The sequence below is a fragment of the Chrysochloris asiatica genome, unplaced genomic scaffold, assembly GCF_000296735.1.
Source record: "Chrysochloris asiatica unplaced genomic scaffold, ChrAsi1.0 scaffold00042, whole genome shotgun sequence".
Lineage (NCBI taxonomy): Eukaryota > Metazoa > Chordata > Mammalia > Afrosoricida > Chrysochloridae > Chrysochloris > Chrysochloris asiatica.
In genome coordinates this window covers 19,680,573-19,702,306 of record NW_006408560.1, presented here as the reverse complement: position 1 = coordinate 19,702,306, position 21,734 = coordinate 19,680,573, and the positions used below count along the sequence as shown (strand labels likewise).

At 51.0% G+C, this 21,734-nt stretch overlaps 1 protein-coding gene across 2 annotated transcripts; it reads left to right on the top strand.

Moving 5' to 3' along the window:
• Positions 1–1,231: 1,231 nt before the first annotated feature.
• Positions 1,232–21,616, top strand: IGSF9 (immunoglobulin superfamily, member 9). Of its 2 annotated transcripts, none has more exons than XM_006861635.1 (20): positions 1,232–1,313; positions 1,544–1,729; positions 7,306–7,458; positions 8,116–8,285; positions 8,457–8,574; positions 9,966–10,107; positions 10,212–10,357; positions 10,446–10,588; positions 15,328–15,468; positions 16,041–16,157; positions 16,402–16,552; positions 16,719–16,842; positions 17,104–17,279; positions 17,524–17,774; positions 17,991–18,075; positions 18,158–18,334; positions 19,093–19,135; positions 19,443–20,306; positions 21,084–21,211; positions 21,435–21,616. In XM_006861635.1, the coding sequence occupies exons 1-20, from the start codon at positions 1,256–1,258 to the stop codon at positions 21,614–21,616; spliced, it is 3,555 nt and encodes a 1,184-aa protein (XP_006861697.1). In that variant the 5' UTR covers positions 1,232–1,255. The 2 variants fall into 2 exon arrangements, with proteins under 2 accessions (XP_006861697.1, XP_006861696.1); XM_006861634.1 differs by having other exon boundaries at positions 1,256–1,313; positions 10,494–10,588.
• The last annotated feature ends 118 nt before the right edge of the window (positions 21,617–21,734 follow it).

Sequence of the window (21,734 nt, the reverse complement as noted above, 5' to 3'; positions counted from 1 at the left end):
TTATAGCCTGTCCAGTAAAGTGAGACTGAAGGTTGGGTGAAGGCCCTAGAGCAGAGCCTAGTTGGATTTACCAGGCCCAAGACAGAGATTCTAGCCCTAGCTCACTGTTTCTATGCTAAGACCCCACTCCATGCTCTAGGGATCCCTTCATACATCCCAGGGATTCCCAGGCTTTGGGACTTGTCTTGGATCATGCCCCTGGGGTTGGTGAAGGGAGGTCTGGAAAATCCAGGAGCCCCAAAGATTCTGGAGGGGAGTGAATGGGAGGAATTGGGTACCACGTGGGCCATGGTACCTGGCAGAGGGAGGGCTTGCCTGCTGGCATCCTGAAAGGGAAGTGGCGCCACTGCCTGCCAGGGGACCTGTCCAGACCTGGAGGATGTTGCCTGGGCCACCACCCCCACCTCTCATACCAGCAGGTGGGGAGGCAGCTTCTCCTCCTCCAACAATCTGACTCACTCACTGCTAAGCTAGAGTCCCTGCTAGGAGACTGCTTTGGGGAAAGAGGCCACAGGACCCCCAGATTCTAAGTACTTCCCAGAGATTAGGGAAATGGGGCAAGGGATTGTGTGGGACACCCTGTGGACCACTGTTTTAGGGGTTTAGGGACCTGTATTCTCATTGTGGCGCTTTGGGTTCATGCACCCAACTGCAAAGCCATTTGAACTGCAAGGTTGGCGGTTCAAGCTCACCAGCTGCTCCTTAGAAACCCTATACAGGGTTGCTGTGGGTCGGAACCAACTCGAAGGTACTTAACAAAACAACAATTCCCATTCAAGCTTTGGCCATGGCTACCTATGGGACCCTGAGCAAAGCACTCTGAAATCCTGAGTCCTTATTTATCACAGTAGGGTTTAGAATAAGAAGTCACAGCAGAGAAGACAGAGGAAGCTGGGGTTCTCTCTTCTGTCCCTGGGTGAAGGCTCTCTGGTCTCTTTATACTGCCACCCTCCGCCCCCCCTCCATTACTTATCTGCTCTCCTAACTCTTCCACTGCCTCTTCTCTAGTGGGGTTTCTTCTGGGCTCCAATCTTGGCCAACAGCGCATATTGCCTTGCATCTTGCATTTAGATCTGGTGGTTCTCCAGAGAACAGCTTCATCTGGTGTTACCCGAGCCAAGTGCTAACTGTCCAGAGGAGTGAGAGCTGAAACCTGTTACCTGAGGCTTCGGGCTTGCTGGGCTGTGCCATCCCTTGGCCCCTCCATCTGAGCCTTTGTGGACAGGAGGGGCTGGGCGAGCAGGCCAGCTGGGCTATGGTTTGGTGCCTCAATCTGGCCATCTTCAGCCTGGTCATCAGCCAGGGGGCTGACGGTGAGCTGTACTCTTGGAACCCAAGAACTCCTAGCCTTGGTGGGGGGATCCCCCTGGGGGTTCTCCATGCAACACATGAGGGTAGGGAAGGAACAGGCCTGGTTCAGGAGAATCTGAGGGTTCTTTTATCACCCCAAAGTTTTAGGGACCTTACAGAGATACTGCTGGGACTTTCCCTCCCAGCCCTGACTCTCACCCTTCACTGTGCCCCCATGCCACCCACCATGCAGGTCGAGGGAAGCCTGAGGTGGTGTCAGTGGTGGGCCGGGCTGGGGAGAGCACAGAGCTGAGCTGCGACCTCCCTCCGGCCGGCCGGCCCCCACTGCATGTCATCGAGTGGCTGCGCTTTGGATTCCTGCTTCCCATCTTCATCCAGTTCGGCCTCTACTCTCCCCGAATCGACCCTGATTACGTGGGTAAGAGTTAGCCTTGGGCGGGAGGGGGCCTGGCAAAGATGGGGCAAGATCCCTTCCTACTGCACTGTCCCTATACCAACCTCATATCCACACCCCTGCCTTACTGCTGCTAATGAGTGTGACTCTGGTCCCAAGCAGTGTTTATTCATGGGCAGATTTCATTCATCTTCACACATACATGTAAGGTATAGTTGTGCTATTTACAACTCCATGTGATCTGTTCTGAAGGGAATACTGTAGCCCAGTGCAAGTGTCCGTCCTAAATTCTTCAGTTCTCTTTCTAGCTCTTACCATGACCTGTGTCTCTCCACTTGGCCCTGTCCTGGTGCCTAGTTTGCTATCTGCTCACTTCTCCCTCACCTCCTCTCACCATCACCAGTATCTAAAATGCTAGTTCAGGAGCGGACCAATGAGGTGACAGAGTGGGTGTCCCCTCAGCCTGTTTCTGAGTATAGAAGAGCACGCGCATTGTAGGGTGGGCTAGAGAGGGCCAAGATCCCTGAAGATCAACAAATGGACAGGGTTGGGCTGGGCTGTTGCTGCAGGTGGATCCTAAAATAGTGCAGAGGCCATAGGATGTCTCAGCTTCTCCCTAATCCTGGATGCTGCATTCATCAGAGCAGTCCTGGGCCAGGCCGGCCAGGTCTCAGAGGGCCGTCTATGGGGAGGTCCCAAGGAGGGCGGATCTAGGGCTGCTGAGGCATTAAGCTTCTGGACAAACTAGAGTATCCGATTCCTTTTCCTTAAGGAGAAACACATGAAAGGCACCCCAGAGGGTGAGATGTGGGGAGCACCCCCACCTTTATCTCTTTCGTTTGAATTTTGGGAGAAGCTCTGAGATTGGCTGAGCTCTCAGGTCTGGGCGTGCTCAGCAGATGCTGGAGAAGGGAAGGATTTATTTTCAAACTGGGGGCAGTTGTTGGCAAACAGCCTAGTGGGAGTACATGTGTCTACACTAGCTCCATGGAAATTGATGGAGGTGGGGGTGGTGGTAATCAGGACCAGAAGAGAAAAAACGGTTGTGCCCACCAGACCCTCCCTCCCTGCTTCCATAGACTGCCCACCCAGGAGGAGTTTGGGCTATTGGGGGGTTGAGGAGAGGAAAGAGAAGGGCTTTCTTGGGATGGAGCAGGGAACTGTGAAACTCCTCTCCGCCCAGTCACCCTGTCTTGAGGTCTTTCTCCAGCATGTAGGTGCTGGATGGCTGGAAACTTTGCTTACCTGTGGGTTTTCTTTCTTCTCTGTTGTTCTTTTGAGTGCCAAGGGCTGTGAGCAATAATCTCTCGGGCTTTCTTTCTACCCCTACCCTTTGTTCCCATTCCCATCCCCCAGTCTGGAGCTCCTGGTCAGGCCTGAGCCAGTCTAGGGAGTCAGGACTCACAAGGGAGGCCCCTGAGCCCATTAACCCTTTTTCTGCCTCACTGTGGAAAGGGCCTCTCTGCCTTTGTGTAGGGGACTCCGAATTGCAGTTGCTAAGCAACAGGAGGTGGAGGTTGCATCGGACAATGCCTTACTGTCATAAATTCTCTGAGCAAGTGACTGGGAGATGGGCCTGGGACTGTGTGTGAGCCTGGTGGCCTAGAATGTGTAAGGAGCCAGTGAGAGAGAGAGACAGATTATTTGGAGCTTTAAGAGCTACACCGAAGGGGTCGCTTCCAATCTTTGAGGACTCTAGAATCCATCTAACCAAGGAGACTAAATTCATAGGATGCATCTACTCACTTATTGACTCTCTCATTATTCAACATTTTGCATTTATGACAATCATAACAAAATCGATTGCCTAATTGTTTTGCATATTAATGACATCATTGGCAATAGTAGATGTGGAGGTGTGACGTAAGAGTCAGGCCAGCTGTGCTGGTTAAGGTTATTTGTCAGTTTGACTGAACCATGATTTTCAGTGGTTTGACATTTATGCATTGATACAATTTGGTAGTTATGCAATGATGTAATTTGGCACTTATGTAATGATGTAATCATCCTCCATTTTCACATAATGACATAGTCATTGGAACCTACCCATGTCAATAAGTGAGGAGTGGGTCTATAAAAATAGTAAAATAAATGATGGAACAAGATATGACTATAGACTAGCATTAGCTATGCCCTGTTGCCATTGAGTTGGTTCTGATTCCTGGTGAACCCCAAGTGTTGCAGAGTAGAACTGCTCCGTGGGGATTTCTGGGCTGTAATCTCTACAGAAATGTAGCACCAAAACTTGTTTTCATGGAGCCACTGGGTAGGTTCAAACCACCAACCCTTTCAGTTGGCAGATGTGTGCCAGCCGTTGAACCACTCCATATGACATGTTTAGCACAGAGCCTGGCACACAGTGCTTGGTAAATGATGGCAGTCAGGCATGGTCTGAAATGTGATACAGGCTTCAGAAGGACAGAGGCCTGCACCAGCTCTCCTGGGATGGAGCTCAGATCAACTACCCATGGGATGGACTTTTGCTCCTTGACTTTTGGATTGCATTTCTTGGAGTCTCAAGATGCCACACACAACAATAGGCGAGTGAGTTTTCTTTCTGTCCCTTTTAGATCTCCCAACTTCCTGTAGAAACCCCCGCTTTTTACTAATGCCCTTCTAAACCCTCTGTATAGCCACATTTTCCCAGTAGCCTTCCCTATGACTCTTGTTTCACAGACTCTGGAAATACTGGGCCATTTTAAAAACCTTTGTGTGTATCTGTGCATGTGAACTTGCAATGTGTGAACATGTGTGTGTCACTGCCTTCTGAGGACCTGAGAGAACATACTGTTTCCGATTTCCTATCTAAAGACTGTGAAAGTGGAAGAGGAATCTCCAGGAGGCGGGCCCTGGATCTGGCAGACTTAAGACAGCCTACTCCTGGTGGTCTTCCTGTTCATTGGTAACACTGCTAGTTGCCATTGGATCAGTTAGGACTCATCACAGCCCCTTGTGTTGCAGAGTAGAACTGCACTCCATGGGGTTTTCAGTGGTGAGCTTTTCTAAGTAGACCACCAAGGCTTTCTTCTAAGTCACCTCTCGATGGATTTGAACTTCCAAGTTCTTATTGTTTGCACCCCCCCCAGGGATCCAATCTATAGCTCTAGAAATGTATGTCTTTCGGAAAACTTAGGACTTGCAGTATGCTTCTTTGGTTAGCATCCATTTAAAACCATTATTTATGCCTAGGGGTGAGCATCAACTGATTCTAACACCAATGTGTAATGAAAAACACACTACTTCTGTAGAATGTAAGTTTGGCTTTGTCCCTTACTTTGTTCCATGTGGCTTTGGAAAGCCACTTAATATCAATTCCTTTGTCTATAACGGAATTCTTGCATTGATTAAATGTAGTCATGATGCCAAATATTGCATGTTGTTGTTGTTAAGTGCTGTCGAGTCGGTGCTGACCCATAGCGACCCTGTACAGGGTTTCCAAGGCTGTAAATCTTTATGGGAGCAGAAAGCCTCATTTCTTCCACGGAGTGGCTGGTAGTTTCGAACTGCTGACCTTAAGGTTCTCAGCACGATTCGTAACCATTACGCTACAACCCTAAATCTTTCTCCCCTCGTCTTCCTTCTTGGTAGGGCTAGATCACCTTATTGAAAAGTTATTATCATGTAAAACTTAAAGGAAGCTAGGTGGCAAGGCAAATTAGAGTTAAGGAGAAATCCCACTGATGGGTGGAAGAGTGTGGTTGTGTTAAATATTTACCTGCAAGACCTATGCTTATCTCGTGGGTGGGAATTTAAACACCTAGCAGGCCCACCCATCCTAGAGAATCCACACCCCTGGGCCACAGTGTGGAAGAACAAAGACCTTTGCCTAAGATCACAAAGCCAGCCTCAACTTGATCATTCTCATTTTCTTTCCTGGTGACATTAGGGGCACTGTAGGTTTAGATTATAGTTCAGAAAAATCACCCTACATGGACAGGGGAAGCAGTTAGAAAGGTGCGTGCATTTACAGAATCTCTAGCATTTGGATGGGCTTAGGAATACATTCTGTGGGATAAGCTCTGGACCAAAAGATTGACAGTTCAAATTTACCAGTCGCTCCTTGGAAACATCGCAACCCTGAATAAGGTTTAGCTGGTGGGTTTGAACTGCCAACCTTGTGAGTAGCAGTTAAGTGCTTATCCTACAGTGCCATACCAGGATTCCTGGAAACCCTATACAGCGTCGCTATGAGTCAGAACTGACTCAATGGTACTTAACAACAACAAGGGCCACATTCTGATTGGCTAGGATGGACCCACTGCTAAGGTACTTGGCTTGGATTTGCATTTAAATACCCTACAAGATTTAAAGAATATCATTGTTCATATCAAGGTTCAGAACTGATGAATGTAGAGAGGGGAGAGGCTGGAGGCAGGGAGACCTATGTGTAAACTGTTGGATAACCTAGGTGAGAGATAACCTGCAGGTCTAAATGTCGATGTAGGTGGTGTGGTGGTGGTGTGACATGGAGTCGGGTAGGAAAAAAATGTGTAGAGGCAGAATTTAAAAGTGCACACATGGGATTATCATGAGCTAGAATTGACTGGCAGCAACTAACAATGAACAAGTAGGTGTTGGGGAAAGAGCAAGAGGAGTCTAGGTGATGCCAGGTTTCTGGTAGGGGACTTGCTATTTGCTGATACAGAACTCGGAGCGGTGGGGAAGAAAGGGGAGGTGTGGTTTGTTACCAGTAAAGGCTAGGGCCATGACTAGAATGCAGGCTTCTGATTTCAAATCCTCAGCTCATTCATTTGTTCAGCAGCCCTTATTTGAGCACCTGCTGATGCCAGGCACCGTGTCGGATGTCTTCGCTGCATTCTCTCTCCCTTCTACCCCACCCACATTTTTCTGTGCTATCTCATTTTGAAGATTAAGAAACTGAAGTTGAGAAAGAGGTTAAAGAACTTGCTCCTAAGTGTGTTTCTCTCTCACTAGGCTGTACTGCTGAGGCCCCTGGAGGGGAGGGGACTTGGGTGGGCACTTCATGTGAACCTAAGGGCGGGGATGGCTTATTTGCTTGGGCTGTGGCTGTGTGACTTTCTGTGGTCAGTCCGCTGGAGCCGGAGTGCCCTGGGCGTTGAAGGTTTTGGAGAAGACGCTGCTGCCCACCTGGGCTGACCTCTGGCCATCCTAAACCGTTTAGGCTCTCAGGGATTAGGGGCTTTGGCAGGGGAGGTCTAAGTCCTTGCTAGGGTCCCAAACTGCTGAAGTTTCAAGGGACTGTACTCTGGTGGGAGAAGAACTCCCAGGAGCCCATGCCTTCCTCTACAAAAGAACTCTGCGGTGGGGGACAGATCTAGTAAGAATCTAGAGAGACCATATGCTGGCTCCCCAATAGACTTCCCTTAACAGTTCTGGAAGGTGGGTGTAATTCAGTGGAACCTTCTGTCCACTTTCTGTCCCTCTGGTTTTCTCGTTGCCTACACTGGATGTGCTTCCAGTGACCCCAGCCCCACTTGTGCCCTTCTGCGTCCCATTCTGCCCAGGTAACTGAGAAAGACAGAGCTTGGTCCTGAACTCTGAGAATGACCGGTGTGTGCAGGGGTTTGGGGCTACCATGAGGTCCTATCAAAATCCTTGATTCGGGGCTCCTCTCCCAGGGCGAGTCCGGCTGCAGAAGGGGGCATCCCTCCTGATCGAGGGGCTCCGGGAAGAAGACCAAGGCTGGTACGAGTGCCGCGTGCTTTTTCTGGACCAGCACCCTCCCGAGGACGACTTTGCTAACGGCTCCTGGGTGCACCTCACAGTCAATTGTATGAAGCTGGGCCAAGTGGTGGAGAAGGGAAATACTGGAGACCTCTGACTGGGGTGGGGAGGTGAGGGGGTGGAGGAGAGGAAGTTCTATTTCCATCCATGCACAGTTCTGCTGCCCCACCCTTCCTGACACCCATGCTCACGTTTTCATTCTGCCCTTTCAGTTCTTTAAATCTGTATCCAATCCGCCTCCCAGGCTCCAGTCTGTGTCAGGAGCTTCCTCTTTCCTCTCTGTGCCCTGCTCCTGCCGCTCTTGTTATAAGAGGGCAGTGGGGGATGGAGTTGGGCCCTGAGAGAACCAAAGCTCACATACATTCAGCACTTTTGTTTTTTGCAAAACCATTTCACCCAGCACTTTATCAATTCTCTCTCAACCCTAAGGAGAAAGGTCATGATTGTTCCCATTTCATCCATGAGGAAACTGGGGCACAGAAAGGCTAGGTCATGCCACACAGAGCAGAGCTTAGATCCCGGGCCTTCTGACCTCCAGAACAGTGATTTCCTGAGGGCACCTAGCTGTCCCTCTAGCTCCACAGCCCAGTGTGAAGTTGGGCAGGCTGAGACTGATCCCCAAGTGGTCTGTCTCTCTGGCCCTCTGGACGTGCTCTTTGGGCTGATGGGTCCTGTGGCAGCCCCTCATGTCTTTCTCCTCGCAGCGCCCCCACAATTCCAGGAAACACCTCCTGCAGTGCTGGAAGTGCGGGAACTGGAGCCAGTGACCCTACGTTGCGTGGCCCGTGGGAGCCCCCAGCCTCATGTGACTTGGAAGCTCGGCGGACAGGACCTTGGCCAGGGCCAGGCGCAAGTGAGTCCTGGGCTGGGCAGGGTGGGCCAGACAGAAGCAAGGGACAGATGGGTTCTGGGAGACTGACCAGCCACGGCTGCATCTTGGCATCCCCGAGCTTGGGTTGCTGCCGCCCTCTGCTGGCCAGCCTTGGAAGCACAGCGTCTGAGGCGGCTAGTGGGCAGGGACCTTACTCACAAATTCCCTCCTCAGGTGCAAAATGGGACGCTGTGGATCCAGCGGGTGGAACGGGGCAGTTCTGGGGTCTACACCTGCCAAGCCTCTAGCACCGAAGGCAGCGCCACCCACGCCACCCAGCTGCTGGTGCAAGGTGCTGTCTAGTGGGACAGCTGGGAGCACAGATGTGATCAGGGGCTGGGACACCAAGCAGGAGTGGGGAAGAGGCTTGGGCCTGAGGAAGGAGTGAGAAAGCTCCCATCACAGTCGGTTGCTCCAAAACCAATGTCTTAATTTTGAAAGTAAGTAGGTGAGTAGATGTTTAATGTCCAGCACAGTGGTACAGTGGAAAGGGCAAGAGTACTGATGAGAAATCTTCTAACTGAGCCATTTAACCTCCCAGAGCTCTAGTTTATTTACAATAAGGGCTCCACACCTGCCTTTCAAAGGAACCCTGGTAGTATCGGGCTGCTAACCAAACACAAGGTTAGTAGTTTGAATCTACCAGCAGCTCTGCAGGAGAAAGATGAGGCTTTCTGCTCCCGTAAAGCTTTGCAGCCTCAGAAACCCTATGAAGGGTCAGTATGAGTTAGAACCCACTCGAAGGCACACTACCACCACCACCACCTGCCTCTCAGACTGTTATAAAGACTTGATACATTAACTGCCGAGCACAGTGACTGATTCCTGGCCGATATCTCCCTTTTAGGAGGAAAACAGAAGTAGGAGCTGGCTTCAGAAGGGGTGTGGAGAAATGGCATTGAAAGATAATGGAATTTTCCTACATGCTTTTTGAAGCTCCCCCTTACAGGGTCTAGGTCTGCCGTCATAGGGCATGTTATATCTTTGTGGGGATAGAGGGTTAATTCCTGAAATAAAGACGTGGTTCTACTGTAAGAAAGACAGAGTGGTATGATGATGAACCATCCCCTAGTACCACCAATCCCTGAATATGAATCTTGCTGTCCCTGCTGACCTTGGTCAAGTCACCTAACCATCTCTCTGCCTTTCCGTCTTAATGTCTTCATTTATAAAGCAGGGGAGGGAAATTCATAACACAAACTGTCCTTATAAGCATGAAATGAGTGCTCAGCAGAGCGCCTGGCATGTTGTAGGTACTCTGTGCATGCCTTCTCTTCTTACTACCTTGCCCAGAGTCAGGGGTTGCTGCAGCATCTTGAGGTGAGGTATTGGGTACCTGGATAAGAGATGGAATGAGTTAAGACGTGGCAGAGGAGAGATACTAAGGGTAACTGTGCACAGTTAAAACTGACCCCTACTCCTCTCTTCCTACACACATAGTTCCTAGGTGGGAACAACTAGGTGAATGAGATTCCCCTGGTGGAATGGAAAGGGAGCTGGTCTCAGGGGAGAGCATGAATTTTTCTTAAATCCCAGGGGAACATCCTGCTTCAATTCCCCAATGCTCTGCAATCACCAGCCCTGTATTTCAGAGGGTGGAGCTGAGAGGAGCTGTAGAAGGACCTCTGGGTTCTTGGAAGACTGTGAGCTGAAGCCATCTCCCTTGCTGTGTGCTACCCCTAGGGCCCCCAGTCATTGTGGTGCCCCCCAAGAACAGCACGGTCAATGCCTCCCAGGATGTTTCCTTGGCCTGCCAGGCTGAGGCGTACCCTGCGAACCTCACCTACAGCTGGTTCCAAGACAGCATCAATGTCTTCCACATCAGGTGGGGACTCGGAAGGGGAGGGGATGGGAAATTGGTGGCTAGTTTTTGAGGAGCCCTGTGACTGGGCAAGGTCTTGACCCCTACCCACACATGCCATATTGTAGCCGCCTGCAGCCCCGGGTGCGGATCCTGGTGGATGGGAGCCTGCGGCTGCAGACTGCCCAGCCCGATGATGCTGGCCGCTATACCTGTGTGCCCAGCAATGGCCTCCTGCGTCCACCCTCAGCCTCTGCCTACCTCACCGTGCTCTGTAAGGACCCAGTTCCTTCCCCAGCCTCTCCCTCTCTCCTGGGCCAGGCCGGCCCCCTGACAACTTGCCACTGCTTCCCCCCTCCAAGACCCAGCCCAGGTGACGACGATGCCTCCTGAGACACCCCTGCCTATAGGCATGCGGGGGGTGATCCGGTGTCCTGTTCGTGCCAACCCCCCACTGCTCTTTGTCAGCTGGACTAAGGATGGCCAAGCCCTGCAGCTGGACAAGGTACAGGCTTGGGGCAGGGGAAAGGAACAGCTTAGCTTGGTGGTGTTCTGATCAGAAAGAGGCTGGGATGTAATTGTTCTTATTAAGTACCGTGGAGTCGGTTCCGACTCATAGTGACCCTGTACAAGGTTTCCGAAGCTATAAATCTTTAAGGGAGCAGAAAGCCTCATCTTTCTCCCGCGAACACCTGGTAATTTTAAACTGCCGGTAGTTTTGAACTGCCAACCTTGAGGTTAGCAGCCTGATTTGTAACCACTACACTACCAGAGCTAGCTCAGTTTAATTCTGTGACTACAGAATGCACACTTTCTACCAGGTGCTGTGCGGATGTTGAGTGGGGTGCAGGGGCACAGCCTAAAGTGGGGAGGACATTGTCTTCCTTTCTTAGTTGCTGCTGTAATGGAAATACATAGATGGCATTAATGAATGGAAATGTACTTTCTTACGGTTTGAGTGTCCACAGTCAGAACACTGGCTCAAAGGGAAGGCTCTTTCTGTTTCAGTTCCTTGGTGGTCTTCATGCAGCATGGCTTCTAGCTCCCTGCATTGGTGCCTTCTTGCTTGCTTCTAATCTGCCTAATCTGCTCTTTTCATACCTCAAAAGTGATTGGGTGAAGATACACCTTATGTGGGTGTGGTCTCATTAACATAACAAAGAACCCCTATTCACCACCAATGAGATTACCTTTATTGGTATAGTAGTACCTTCTTTGGTATGTTGTTATTCTGTGGAGTCGGTTCCGATTCATAGTGACCCTGTACAAGGTTTCCGAGGCTGTAAATCTTTATGGGAGCAGAAAGCCTCATCTTTCTCCCATGGAACAGCTGGTAGTTTCGAACTGCTGACTGTGAGGTTCACAGCCCAATTCTTAACCACTATGCCACCAGAGCTTTCTGTTATAGCTGTTGTTAAGTGCTTTTGAGTTGATTCCAACCCATAGTGACCCTGTATAAAGTTTCCAAGGAGCAACTGGTGAGCTTGAACCGCTGACCATGCAGTTCAAATTGACTTTACAGGTCCAGTGCATTATCCCACAGTGCTACACCATATAACACCTTTTTTTTTTTTTTAATGTTTTATTATGAATTATGTGATAGTTTACATGGGAGAACATTAGTTTTACATTCATACTATTGTATATCATTTCATTCAACCAAAGGGTATATACTACAAGCCTGCCCCCGCAACCCCATCCCCACCCCCCCACATCATCTGCACACAGCCCCTCTCCCTCTCTGGGTCTAAATTCCCCTGCTGCTCCATCTCTCCACATCATCATCTCTGCCTCCATCGCTGGCGTCACTGCTTCTCTGGGTAGGGTCCTGCTGTCTGCTCTTCTCCCTTGATGGTCCCAGGGACCTATAACACTTATTTTTGAGGGACATGATTCAGTTCCGAACAGAGAGCAACACCGACACTGCTAGAAGGGCAGCCACGTGCCTTCCTCTCAACAAGAGCTTCTTAGACTTTGCTGAAGGGCTTTGAAGGATGGACTGATCTTCCAAGCAGAAACCAGGGCCCAGAGGCAGGAAACAGTAGAGTGTGTTTATGGGGTGAAGAATGAGTCCTCCAGTTTGGTAGCAGCAGCAGTGCTTGTAGGGACAAGAATGGAACAGAGAAAGCTGGAAATACAGGTTGGGGCCAAGGGAAGAGAAGAACTGTGGATGCCAAGTTAATATAACCTCATTCCAAGGTGATTGGGATCTTTCCATTGTCTGCAAAGACTACACTTCCTTGAGGGCTGGGATTGCCTCTTTTAATCACAGTGCCTCCAGGGCTTCTGTACTCCATACATTGTTGTTGAATGTCTGAAAGAATCTAAAAAAAAAAAAGCAAGCACACAGAGCTGTGTCTGGGGTATACAGCAAGTACTCTTAAGTTCCCCAAGGGCAGGGTTTGTATCTCTTTTGTTCACTGCTGATCATGGGTGCCTAGCACATGCGGTACCTCTGTCAGCATTTACAGAATGAAAACAATAACTGCAACTCTCAATAAATTTAGCTATTTTTGTTGTTTAGTATCATCAAGTCAGTTCCAACTCATAGATACCTTGTATAGGGTTTCCAAGGAGCACTTTGCGAGTTTGAACCGCTGACCTTACAGTTCAAACAGACAGTGTAGTCCAGTGCTTATCCTGTTGTTAAGTGCCGTTGAGTCGATTCCGACCCATAGCAACCCTATATAGGGTTTCCAAGGAGCAGCTGGTGAACTTGAACCACCGACCTTGCAGTTCAAATGACTTTGCAGTCTGACGCATTAGCCCACAGCTCCACAGCAGGATTCCAGTGATTATCCTACAGCACCACAATGCAGATAAAGAGCTGGGTCTTTCACCCTAATGGCTAACTCATTTATTATTCTAAAAAGTGATTTTTAACCAACCCCCCGCCCCCCATTTAATTTTTCTTAAGGCGATAACTACATTATTTAGGTACTACTAGAATACCAGAGGAGTCCTGGTGTGGCGCTGTGGGTTAATGTGCCAGACTGTAAAGCCATTTGAACTGCAAGGGTGGTTGGTTCAAGCTCACCAGCTGCTCCTCGAAAACCCTGTACAGGGTCACTATGGGTCGGAACCGACACAACAGCAAACTACAACAATAGAATACCAGAAAGATGTTTACTTGTGCTTTATTGACTATGCAAAGGCTTTCAATTGTGTGGATCATGACAAGCTATGGACAACATTGGGGAGGATGAGTATTCCAGAACACTTAATTGTGCTAATGAGAAATCTGTACATAGACCAAGAGGCAGTTGTTCGAATGGGAACACCAAATGGTTTAAAATTAGGAAAGGTGTGTGCCAGGGTTGCATTCTTTCACCATACTTATTCAATCTGTGTGCTGAACAAATAATCAGAGAAGTTGGATTATATGAAGACATACGTGGCATCAGGACTGGAAGAAGCCTAATCAACAACCTACGATATACAGATGATACTACCTTGCTTGCTTTGATGAAGATCAAAGACCACACAGCCTTCAATATGGATAGCACCTCAATGTACAGGAAACAAAATTACTTACCACTGGACCAATAAATAACATCCATATAAATGGTGAAAAGATGAAGATGTCAATGACTTCACTTTGCTCTGAGCAACCATCAACACTCATGAAAGCAGCAGTCTAGAAATCAAACAACGTATTGCATTGGGCAAATCTGCTGCACAAGACCCCTTTAAATTGTTGAAGGGCAAAGATGTCAGGACTAAGGTGCGCCTGATCCAAGCCATGATATTTTCAATGACTTCATATGCATGCGAAAGTTGAACAGTGAATAAGGAAGATCGTAGAAGAATTGATGTATTTGCATTATGGTGTTGGAGAAGAATATTGAAAGTACCTTGGACTGCCAAAAGAACCAATAGATCTGTGGAAGAAGTACAGCCAGAGTGCTCTTTGGAAGCCAGGATGGCCAGACTTCGTCTTTTCATACTTCGGACATATCAGGAGAAACTAGTCTCTGGAGAAGGATAGCTACAATGTTTGGTAAGGTGGAGGATCCGAGAAAACGAGGAATACCCCCACAAGATGGATTGGCACAGTGGCAGCAGTGATGGCCTCAGGTAGCAACAAGTGTGAGGTTGGCCCAAGACCAGGCAGTGTTTCGTTCTGTTGTACATAGGGTCGCTATGAGTCAGTACTGACTCGATGGCACCTAAAAGCAGCAACAACATAAGTCGTCATTAAGTACTGCTAGGTAAGGAGCTCTGGTAGCGTAGTGGTTACGAATCGGGCTGCGAACCTTAAGGTCAGCGGTTCGAAACTACCAGCCGCTCTGCGGGAGAAAGATGAGGCTTTCTACTCCCGTAAAGATTTACACCCTTGGAAACCCTGTACAGGGTTGCTATGGGTCGGACCCGACTCGATGGCACTTAACAACAACAACAACAGGTAAGAGAGTTGGAAGTCAGACAACAAAGGAAAAAAGGGGAGAAAAAGTCTAAAGGTATCCTGAGTCCAGGAATGTTGCATTAGAATGTGGAAGGGAGGGTGTGGGAGAGTGAACACATGGAGAAGGACTCAGAGGCTGCTGACATGGTCCAGGTGAGAGGTTATGAAATCTGAGTTACAGAGGAAGCCACGGAGATGGGTGGGCCTTCTTGCCTAGACAAAAAGAACTTCCCAGGATGCCAGAATTGACAAGCCTTTAAATAAGGGGAGTGAGGAACCAAATTCTAGTAGGAAGGATGGTGGAGTCTTTAATACAAATAGGGGTGGTTTGGGGTGAAAAGGAGTTCCTCAATGTTGAAAACACTTAAACATGCTTGAATGAGTCCCTCTAGAGGTATCTCGAAAGAAAGCCTTGGTGATCTACTCTTGAAAAAACTCAGTCATTGAAAACATTAAGAAGCACAGTCCTACCATGGATTGGGGTCAGCTGGGTAGCAACTGGTTAACTGGTCTGGGTGGAAAATGCTGAATTTTGTTTTATAAAGGTTGGGAGGATAGCTAGGTGAGGTTCCAGCAGACAACTGTAGGGGGCGCCATTTGCCCTGTCTGTGCAGTACACCCTGGAATTGTTTAGTCAGAGCTGCCACACTTGTTTATAGAGGCCTCTCTGTAGCATAGAGAGAAACCAGGAGCTGGAATTCGAGTCAGGTCTAGAGACATCTGCACAGGTGTGGGTTTCTTATATTGTCTCTCTCTCTCTCCATTGCCTATCCATCCCTGCTCTTGCTCTCCTGAGTTTTCCTGATTGTCATCTCTCCTTCTCCCTTCTACCTCTTCAGTTCCCCGGTTGGTCCCAGGGCACAGAAGGCTCGTTGATCATTGCCCTGGGAAATGAGGATGCCCTGGGCGAATACTCCTGCACTCCCTACAATAGTCTCGGTACTGCAGGGCCCTCCCCGGTGACTCGTGTGCTGCTTAAGGTAAGGCCCAGGGTGGTCCAGGGGCCTGTGGCAGAAGAGGGTCAAGTGGCTGAAGGTGCATGTCACACTGTTGAGGCCAGGCTGCCAGAGTGGGGTGGACAGATGTGTGCAGAGGAGCTCCGAAGTCTCTGACCACAGCTCTAGCCACGGCTGTCAGATACCATCCACAGAGATTTCCCTAGAGATGAGAACTGGGGAGATGGGAATTAAGGCACGCAACATATCAACAAAGAAAAAATGAAAGAATTGGGCTGTAACCACCCAGACTCTTAGCAGCCTTGATCATGCTGCCTTCCTCTCTGGAATTCTAGGAAGGAAGAAGAGGGAAAGGAAAGGGTAAAAGTTGTCCTGTAGAGGTTTAAACAGCTCCAGAGAGACCTACCCAAGCCACCAAGCCTTGTTCTAGCCCAACATTTCCTTGTAGCCCCTTCCATTCAAACTACAGAGACATGGAGAGCTGGAGAGAGACTGAGCATAGGACACCCTAGGGAGGGGGAGTAACTAACCTTAGCTAAGCAATGTGAAAGAGGCCACACAAGAGCCCCCTGCCAATGCTACACCTGGCTTTACAGGCTCCCCCAGCTTTTATTGAACGTCCCAAGGAGGAGTATTTCCAGGAAGTAGGGCGGGAGCTACTCATCCCTTGTTCTGCCCAAGGAGACCCTCCTCCTACTGTCTCTTGGACCAAGGTAAGGTTCTTGACCCTGCTCTGTCTGCATTCATGCATACTATACCCCTGCGCTCTGTCTGCGTTCATGCCTACTGTACCCCTGCCTCTTCATCCTCAGGCCATTTTGTGAGCAGGAAGATGGGGGTGGGGGGGAGGGCTGTGGAGGCTGGGTGGGAAGAAGCTGGAGCTATCCAGAGAGATGACTGACACCCTTGATGAGGGGTGGCTGCGTGTGTCCTCAGGGCTGACCAGTGGTTCTGTAGGTGGGCCGGGGACTGCGGAACCAGGCCCAGGTGGACAGCAATAACAGCCTGATCCTACGGCCACTGAGCAAGGAGGCCCATGGGCTCTGGGAGTGCAGTGCCAGCAATGCTGTTGCCCGAGTGACCACCACCACGAATGTCTACGTGCTGGGTTAGTGGCTGGAGAGTGGAACGGGGCTGGAAGAAACCATATGGGACAGGAAATAGGGGACTCCTGGGATGATGGGTGGAGGGACGAGACCTTGAGGCTCCACTTAGCTCTTTACCTTCCTTCAGATTCCTGACCACCATCCCTCATTCCATTCTCCCTTATCCAGGCACCAGCCCTCACGTTGTCACCAATGTGTCTGTGGTGCCTTTGCCCAAGAGTGCCAATGTCTCCTGGGAGCCTGGCTTTGATGGTGGCTATCGGCAGAGATTCAGTGTCTGGTACACCCCATTGTGAGTGCCCCTGCTGTTACTGTGCCTGCATCACCTCCTCTCCTCTCCACCGGAATTGGCCTGGTCCTCTGAGTCTTTTCCCACCCTGCTATCCTTGGCCCTGATCCAACTCTGCTGCCCTGTTTCCAGAGAAGTTTAGGTGTTCCGGGTTAAGTCAAGTCCTAAGATCTAGATGATTGTAAGTTGGGGAGAGGGGTAAGGACACAAAATCTTGGTCTTTCTAACTGCTGAGATGCTCCTTGTTTCCTCATGCCCTCCCAGGGCCAAGCGTCCTGACCGAGCACACTATGACTGGTTGTCCCTGGCAGTGCCAGTGGGAACTGCTTACCTCCTAGTGCCAGGGCTACAGCCTCACACCCAGTACCAGTTCAGCATCCTAGCCCAGAACAAGCTGGGGAGTGGTCCCTTCAGCGAGATCGTCTTGTCTGCCCCTGAAGGTGAGCTCCCTCACCGCAGAGCAGCAGAGACAAGGGTGGGGAAGGACTGTTAGTGAAAGTTCAGATGTAAGAGAATCTGGATGGGAGAGTGGTAGGGGTGCTGGACAGCTTGGGGTCCATATATTGTGTGAGATGATTTGGGCTTGTCTTTAGGGGCTTTGGGGAAATTAGTGAGCACTGCAGGGCAGTAGAGAGCCAGAGAGATGGGGATCCCATCTTTGACCTGCCTGTCTGCCCCTACCAGGACTTCCTACTACACCAGCTTCCCCCAGGCTTCCCCCCACAGAGGCGCCTCCTCCCCTGTCCCCTCCCCGAGGTCTGGTGGCAGTGAGGACACCTCGGGGGGTGCTTCTGCATTGGGAACCCCCAGAACTGGTCCCTAAGAAGCTAGATGGCTACGTGTTGGAGGGCAGGCAAGGTGCCCAGGGCTGGGAGGTGCTGGACGGGGCCGTGAGAGGTACAGAAATGCAGCTGCTGGTTCCTGGGCTCATCAAGGTATGTGGTAGGTGACGTAAGGCGGCTCCTCCCAGCAGCCCCTACCCCCACCCCTCCCGCTCCATTCTCTGCTGTTCTCCAGGGTGATAATCTCGAGCTGATTTGACCATCTTCACCCCCTGCTTCCTACCTCACCCTACCTCCCAACTGAAAAGATTTCTTAAATGGAGTTGGAGAGGGCTGGGGTTGGCCCTGACCCTCTTCCCCCCACCCCAGGATGTCCTCTATGAGTTCCGCCTTGTAGCCTTTGCCGGCAGCTATGTCAGTGATCCCAGTAACACGGCCAACGTCTCTACTTCAGGTGAGAACCCAGTAGGAGGGAAGGGGGTCTCCAAGCACATCAAGTCCTGGGCTCTGATCCTATCTTATGGACCCTTCTCCAGGCCTGGAGGTCTACCCTTCGCGCACGCAGCTTCCTGGTCTCCTGCCCCAGCCGGTGCTCGCTGGAGTGGTGGGCGGTGTCTGCTTCCTGGGCGTGGCCGTCCTAGTGAGCATTCTGGCTGCCTGCCTCATGAACCGGCGCAGGGCTGCCCGCCGCCGCCGCAAGCGCCTGCGCCAAGGTAGACCCTCTACACCATCATCCAGCTGGCTGGTGGTCTTCACACACCCACCTCTGGAGCCAGTCCCAGAAAGCCCCACCCTTCAATAAGCCCCTCCTAAGGAGCTCTGGTAGCATAATGGTTATGAATTGGGCTGATAACCTCATGCTCAGCAGTTCGAAACTACCAGCTATTCAGCGGGAGAAAGATGAGGCTTTCTGCTCCCGTAAAGATTTATAGCCTCGGAAACCCTGTACAGGGTCGCTATGGGTCAGAACTGACTCCACGGCACATAACAACCTGGCCAATGGGGAATCCGAGAGTGGTACTGTAGAATAAGGGCTCTACCACGAGGTCGGTTTAAACCACTTAATGTTGGCGGTTCGAACTCAACAGCTGCTCCTTGGAAACCGTATTCAGGGTCGCTCTGAGTCAGAACCGACTCCAAGGCACTTAACACCACCTGGCCAATGCACTTCATGAACTTGGGGTCCTGGTGTGGTGCTATATGATAAACACTGAATCACAAGGTGGGAGGTTCAAACGCACCATCTGCTCCTCCGAAGCCCTATACTGCGTCGTTATGAGTTGAAACCGATTGGACGACACTTAACAATAACAACCTGGAGAAAAATCCCTCCTAGGGTCTTGCAGAGCTTTGCCAACTTTTTCCCATCTGGAGGGATGGATACCACTGGGCACCTAGAGTTGGGTACGAGGGTCTGCACCTCGGGACTTGAAAGAGCTTTGCCTTTGTCTGTGCTCTCATACCTTTACAGACCCACCTCTTGTCTTCACGCCGCCCAGGAAGTCCACTTTGCAGTAAGTCTCTCCACCTTCTTGGTCGCTCTGCTTTCCCATTATACACGGCTGGTATCCTCCGCTGCTTCCTTTCCTGCACCTTGGGGGAGGGGTCGGACAGGGAACAGAGAATTGGGGCACAGAGGCCCCAGCATGGGTCTTCTGGTCCTATGATGCTATGCTTTCCCAACACCCACTCCACCATGTTAGTGTTTTTCTCGCTTGCTCTCCCTAGCTCTGATCTGATGTGCTCCAGATCTCCCAAGGTCTGATGCTGGCTCCTGGGAGGGGGACTGGCCACAGACCCTGATCTCCTGTCCCTCTCTAGCTCTGCTCCGGGCTCGGCCAGTCCTGACAGTGTGGCAAAGCTGAAGCTCCAAGGCTCCCCAGCACCCAGCCTGCGCCAGAGTCTGCTCTGGGGAGAGCCCACTGGACCCCTCAGCCCCCCTCCAGATCCTCTACCTAGCCGGGGTCCCTTACCCCTGGAGCCCATTTGCCGGGGCCCAGATGGCCGCTTTGTGATGGGATCTAACCTGGGGGCTCCTCAAGAAAGGTCAGACCACCCAGAGCAGCTGGACCCTCGGACTGCAGCCCTACGTCAGGCCCCGTCATTTGACTGCAGCAGTAGCAGCCCCAGTGGGGCCCCCCAGCCTCTCTGCATTGCAGACATCAGTCCTGTGAGACCCCCTCTGGCAGCCCCACCCAGCCCCCTGCCAGGTCCTGGCCCTCTGCTCCAGTACTTGAGCCTGCCTTTCTTTCGGGAGATGAATGTGGATGGGGACTGGCCTCCCCTTGAGGACCCCAACCCTGTCTCACCCCCACATTACATGGATACCCATCCTTGCCCCACCTCATCTCTCCTTCGGCCCCTGGACTCTCCCCCCGGTTCCCCCAGGACAATGCTCCCTGGGGTTCTAGTAGGGACTGGGACCACCCCAGAACCCCCTTACACAGCATTGACTGACTGGACCTTGAGGGAGCGGCTGCTGCCAAGCCTTCTCCCTGCTGCCCCTCGGGGAAGTCTCACCAGCCAGAGCAGTGGGAGGGGCAGTGCTTCTTTCCTTCGCCCCCCTTCCACAGCCCCCTCTGCAGGAGGTAGCTACCTCAGCCCCGCTCCAGGGGACACCAGCAGCTGGGCCAGTGGTCCTGAGAGGTGGCCCAGAAGGGAGCATGTGTTGACAGTCAGCAAGAGGTGAGGGCAGTCCTTGTCCATCTCTGCCCAGTCCTACCCTCTCGTCTCAGAACTTTTCCCCAATGTTGTTGTCGTTAAGTGCCGTCGAGTTGGATCTCTGTATAGATAGGGTTTCCGAGGAGCAATGGGTGAGTTTGGACCGCCAACTTTGTGGTTCAAACCAACCTTGAAGTTCAGTGTTTATCCTCTGGCACCACACCAGGACTCCTCCCCAAAACATCCCCCCATTTCTCTTCTACTCCCCTCCTGGGGCCATGAGAACTTGTCTTTTTTGTGCTGAGGTTCAGAGATATCTAGCTTTTGATGCAGTGGGTTAAGCACTGGACTGCTAAGTGATAGGTCAGCAGTTTGAATCCATTAGCTGCTCTGTGGGAGAAAGATAGAGCAGTCTGCTCCCATAAAGATTTACAGCATTGGAAACCTACAGAGCAGTTCAACGCTAGCCTCTAGAGTAGCCATGACTTAGGATGCCTAGATGGCAGTGGGCTTGGTTTGTGGGTTTTTGGAGGTGGCACAAGCACTTAACTTTTGGACTACTAGCTGAAAAGTTGGTGGCTAAATCCACCCAGAAGTGCCTTGGAAGACAGGTCTGGCAATCTGCTCCCAAAAGATGAGAGCTCTTTGAAATCCTATGGAGTGCAGTTCTATTGTGCACTCATAGGGTCACTGTGAGTTAGAATTGACTAGATAGATGGGAAGCTGTTTCAAGGGTAAGTGGTGGTGTTTCGGGTTCCCCTTTATGCCTCCATCTACCCACAAATCGGTCCTGTTATACAGGAGGAACACATCTGTGGATGAGAACTATGAGTGGGACTCAGAATTTCCTGGGGATATGGAACTGCTGGAGACCCTGCACCTGGGTTTAGCAGGCCCCCGATCCCGACTTGAAGCAGAGCCAGAATTAGGTGGGTGAGCCCTGGCTTCACTTTTCCACATCCTCTAAAGCCCTAGGGCCCAATCATACCCTGGCCCCCACTGGAGCCCAGTCCAGACTCCTCTGCTCTGGACCATCTCTTGCTCCCACGGCTCATCTGCATTGGAAGACCCTGGAGAGCTTCATGTTTGAGCTTCCACTCTGTGAGCCTCAAGTCCTCTTCCTCCACTCTTTCTCCTGCCCTCCTCTTGCAGGTACTAAGACCCTAGAGGAAAGCTGCCCTCTGAACGCTACTCATGCTCCTGGCCCCGAGGCCCGCTGTGCTGCCCTTCGAGAGGAATTCCTGGCTTTCCGCCGCCGCCGAGATGCCACTCGAGCCCGGTTCCCAGTCTATAGACAGCCAGTTACCCACCCTGAACAGGCTACTCTGCTGTGAACCCCTCTCATATGAGGCTGGGCAAAGACAAATGACCCTGAAAAGGAAGTCCCAATACCTAGCTCCAATCTGGGACGATACCCCACCCCTCTGGTGCCCAGGCACAGACTAAGGGTGG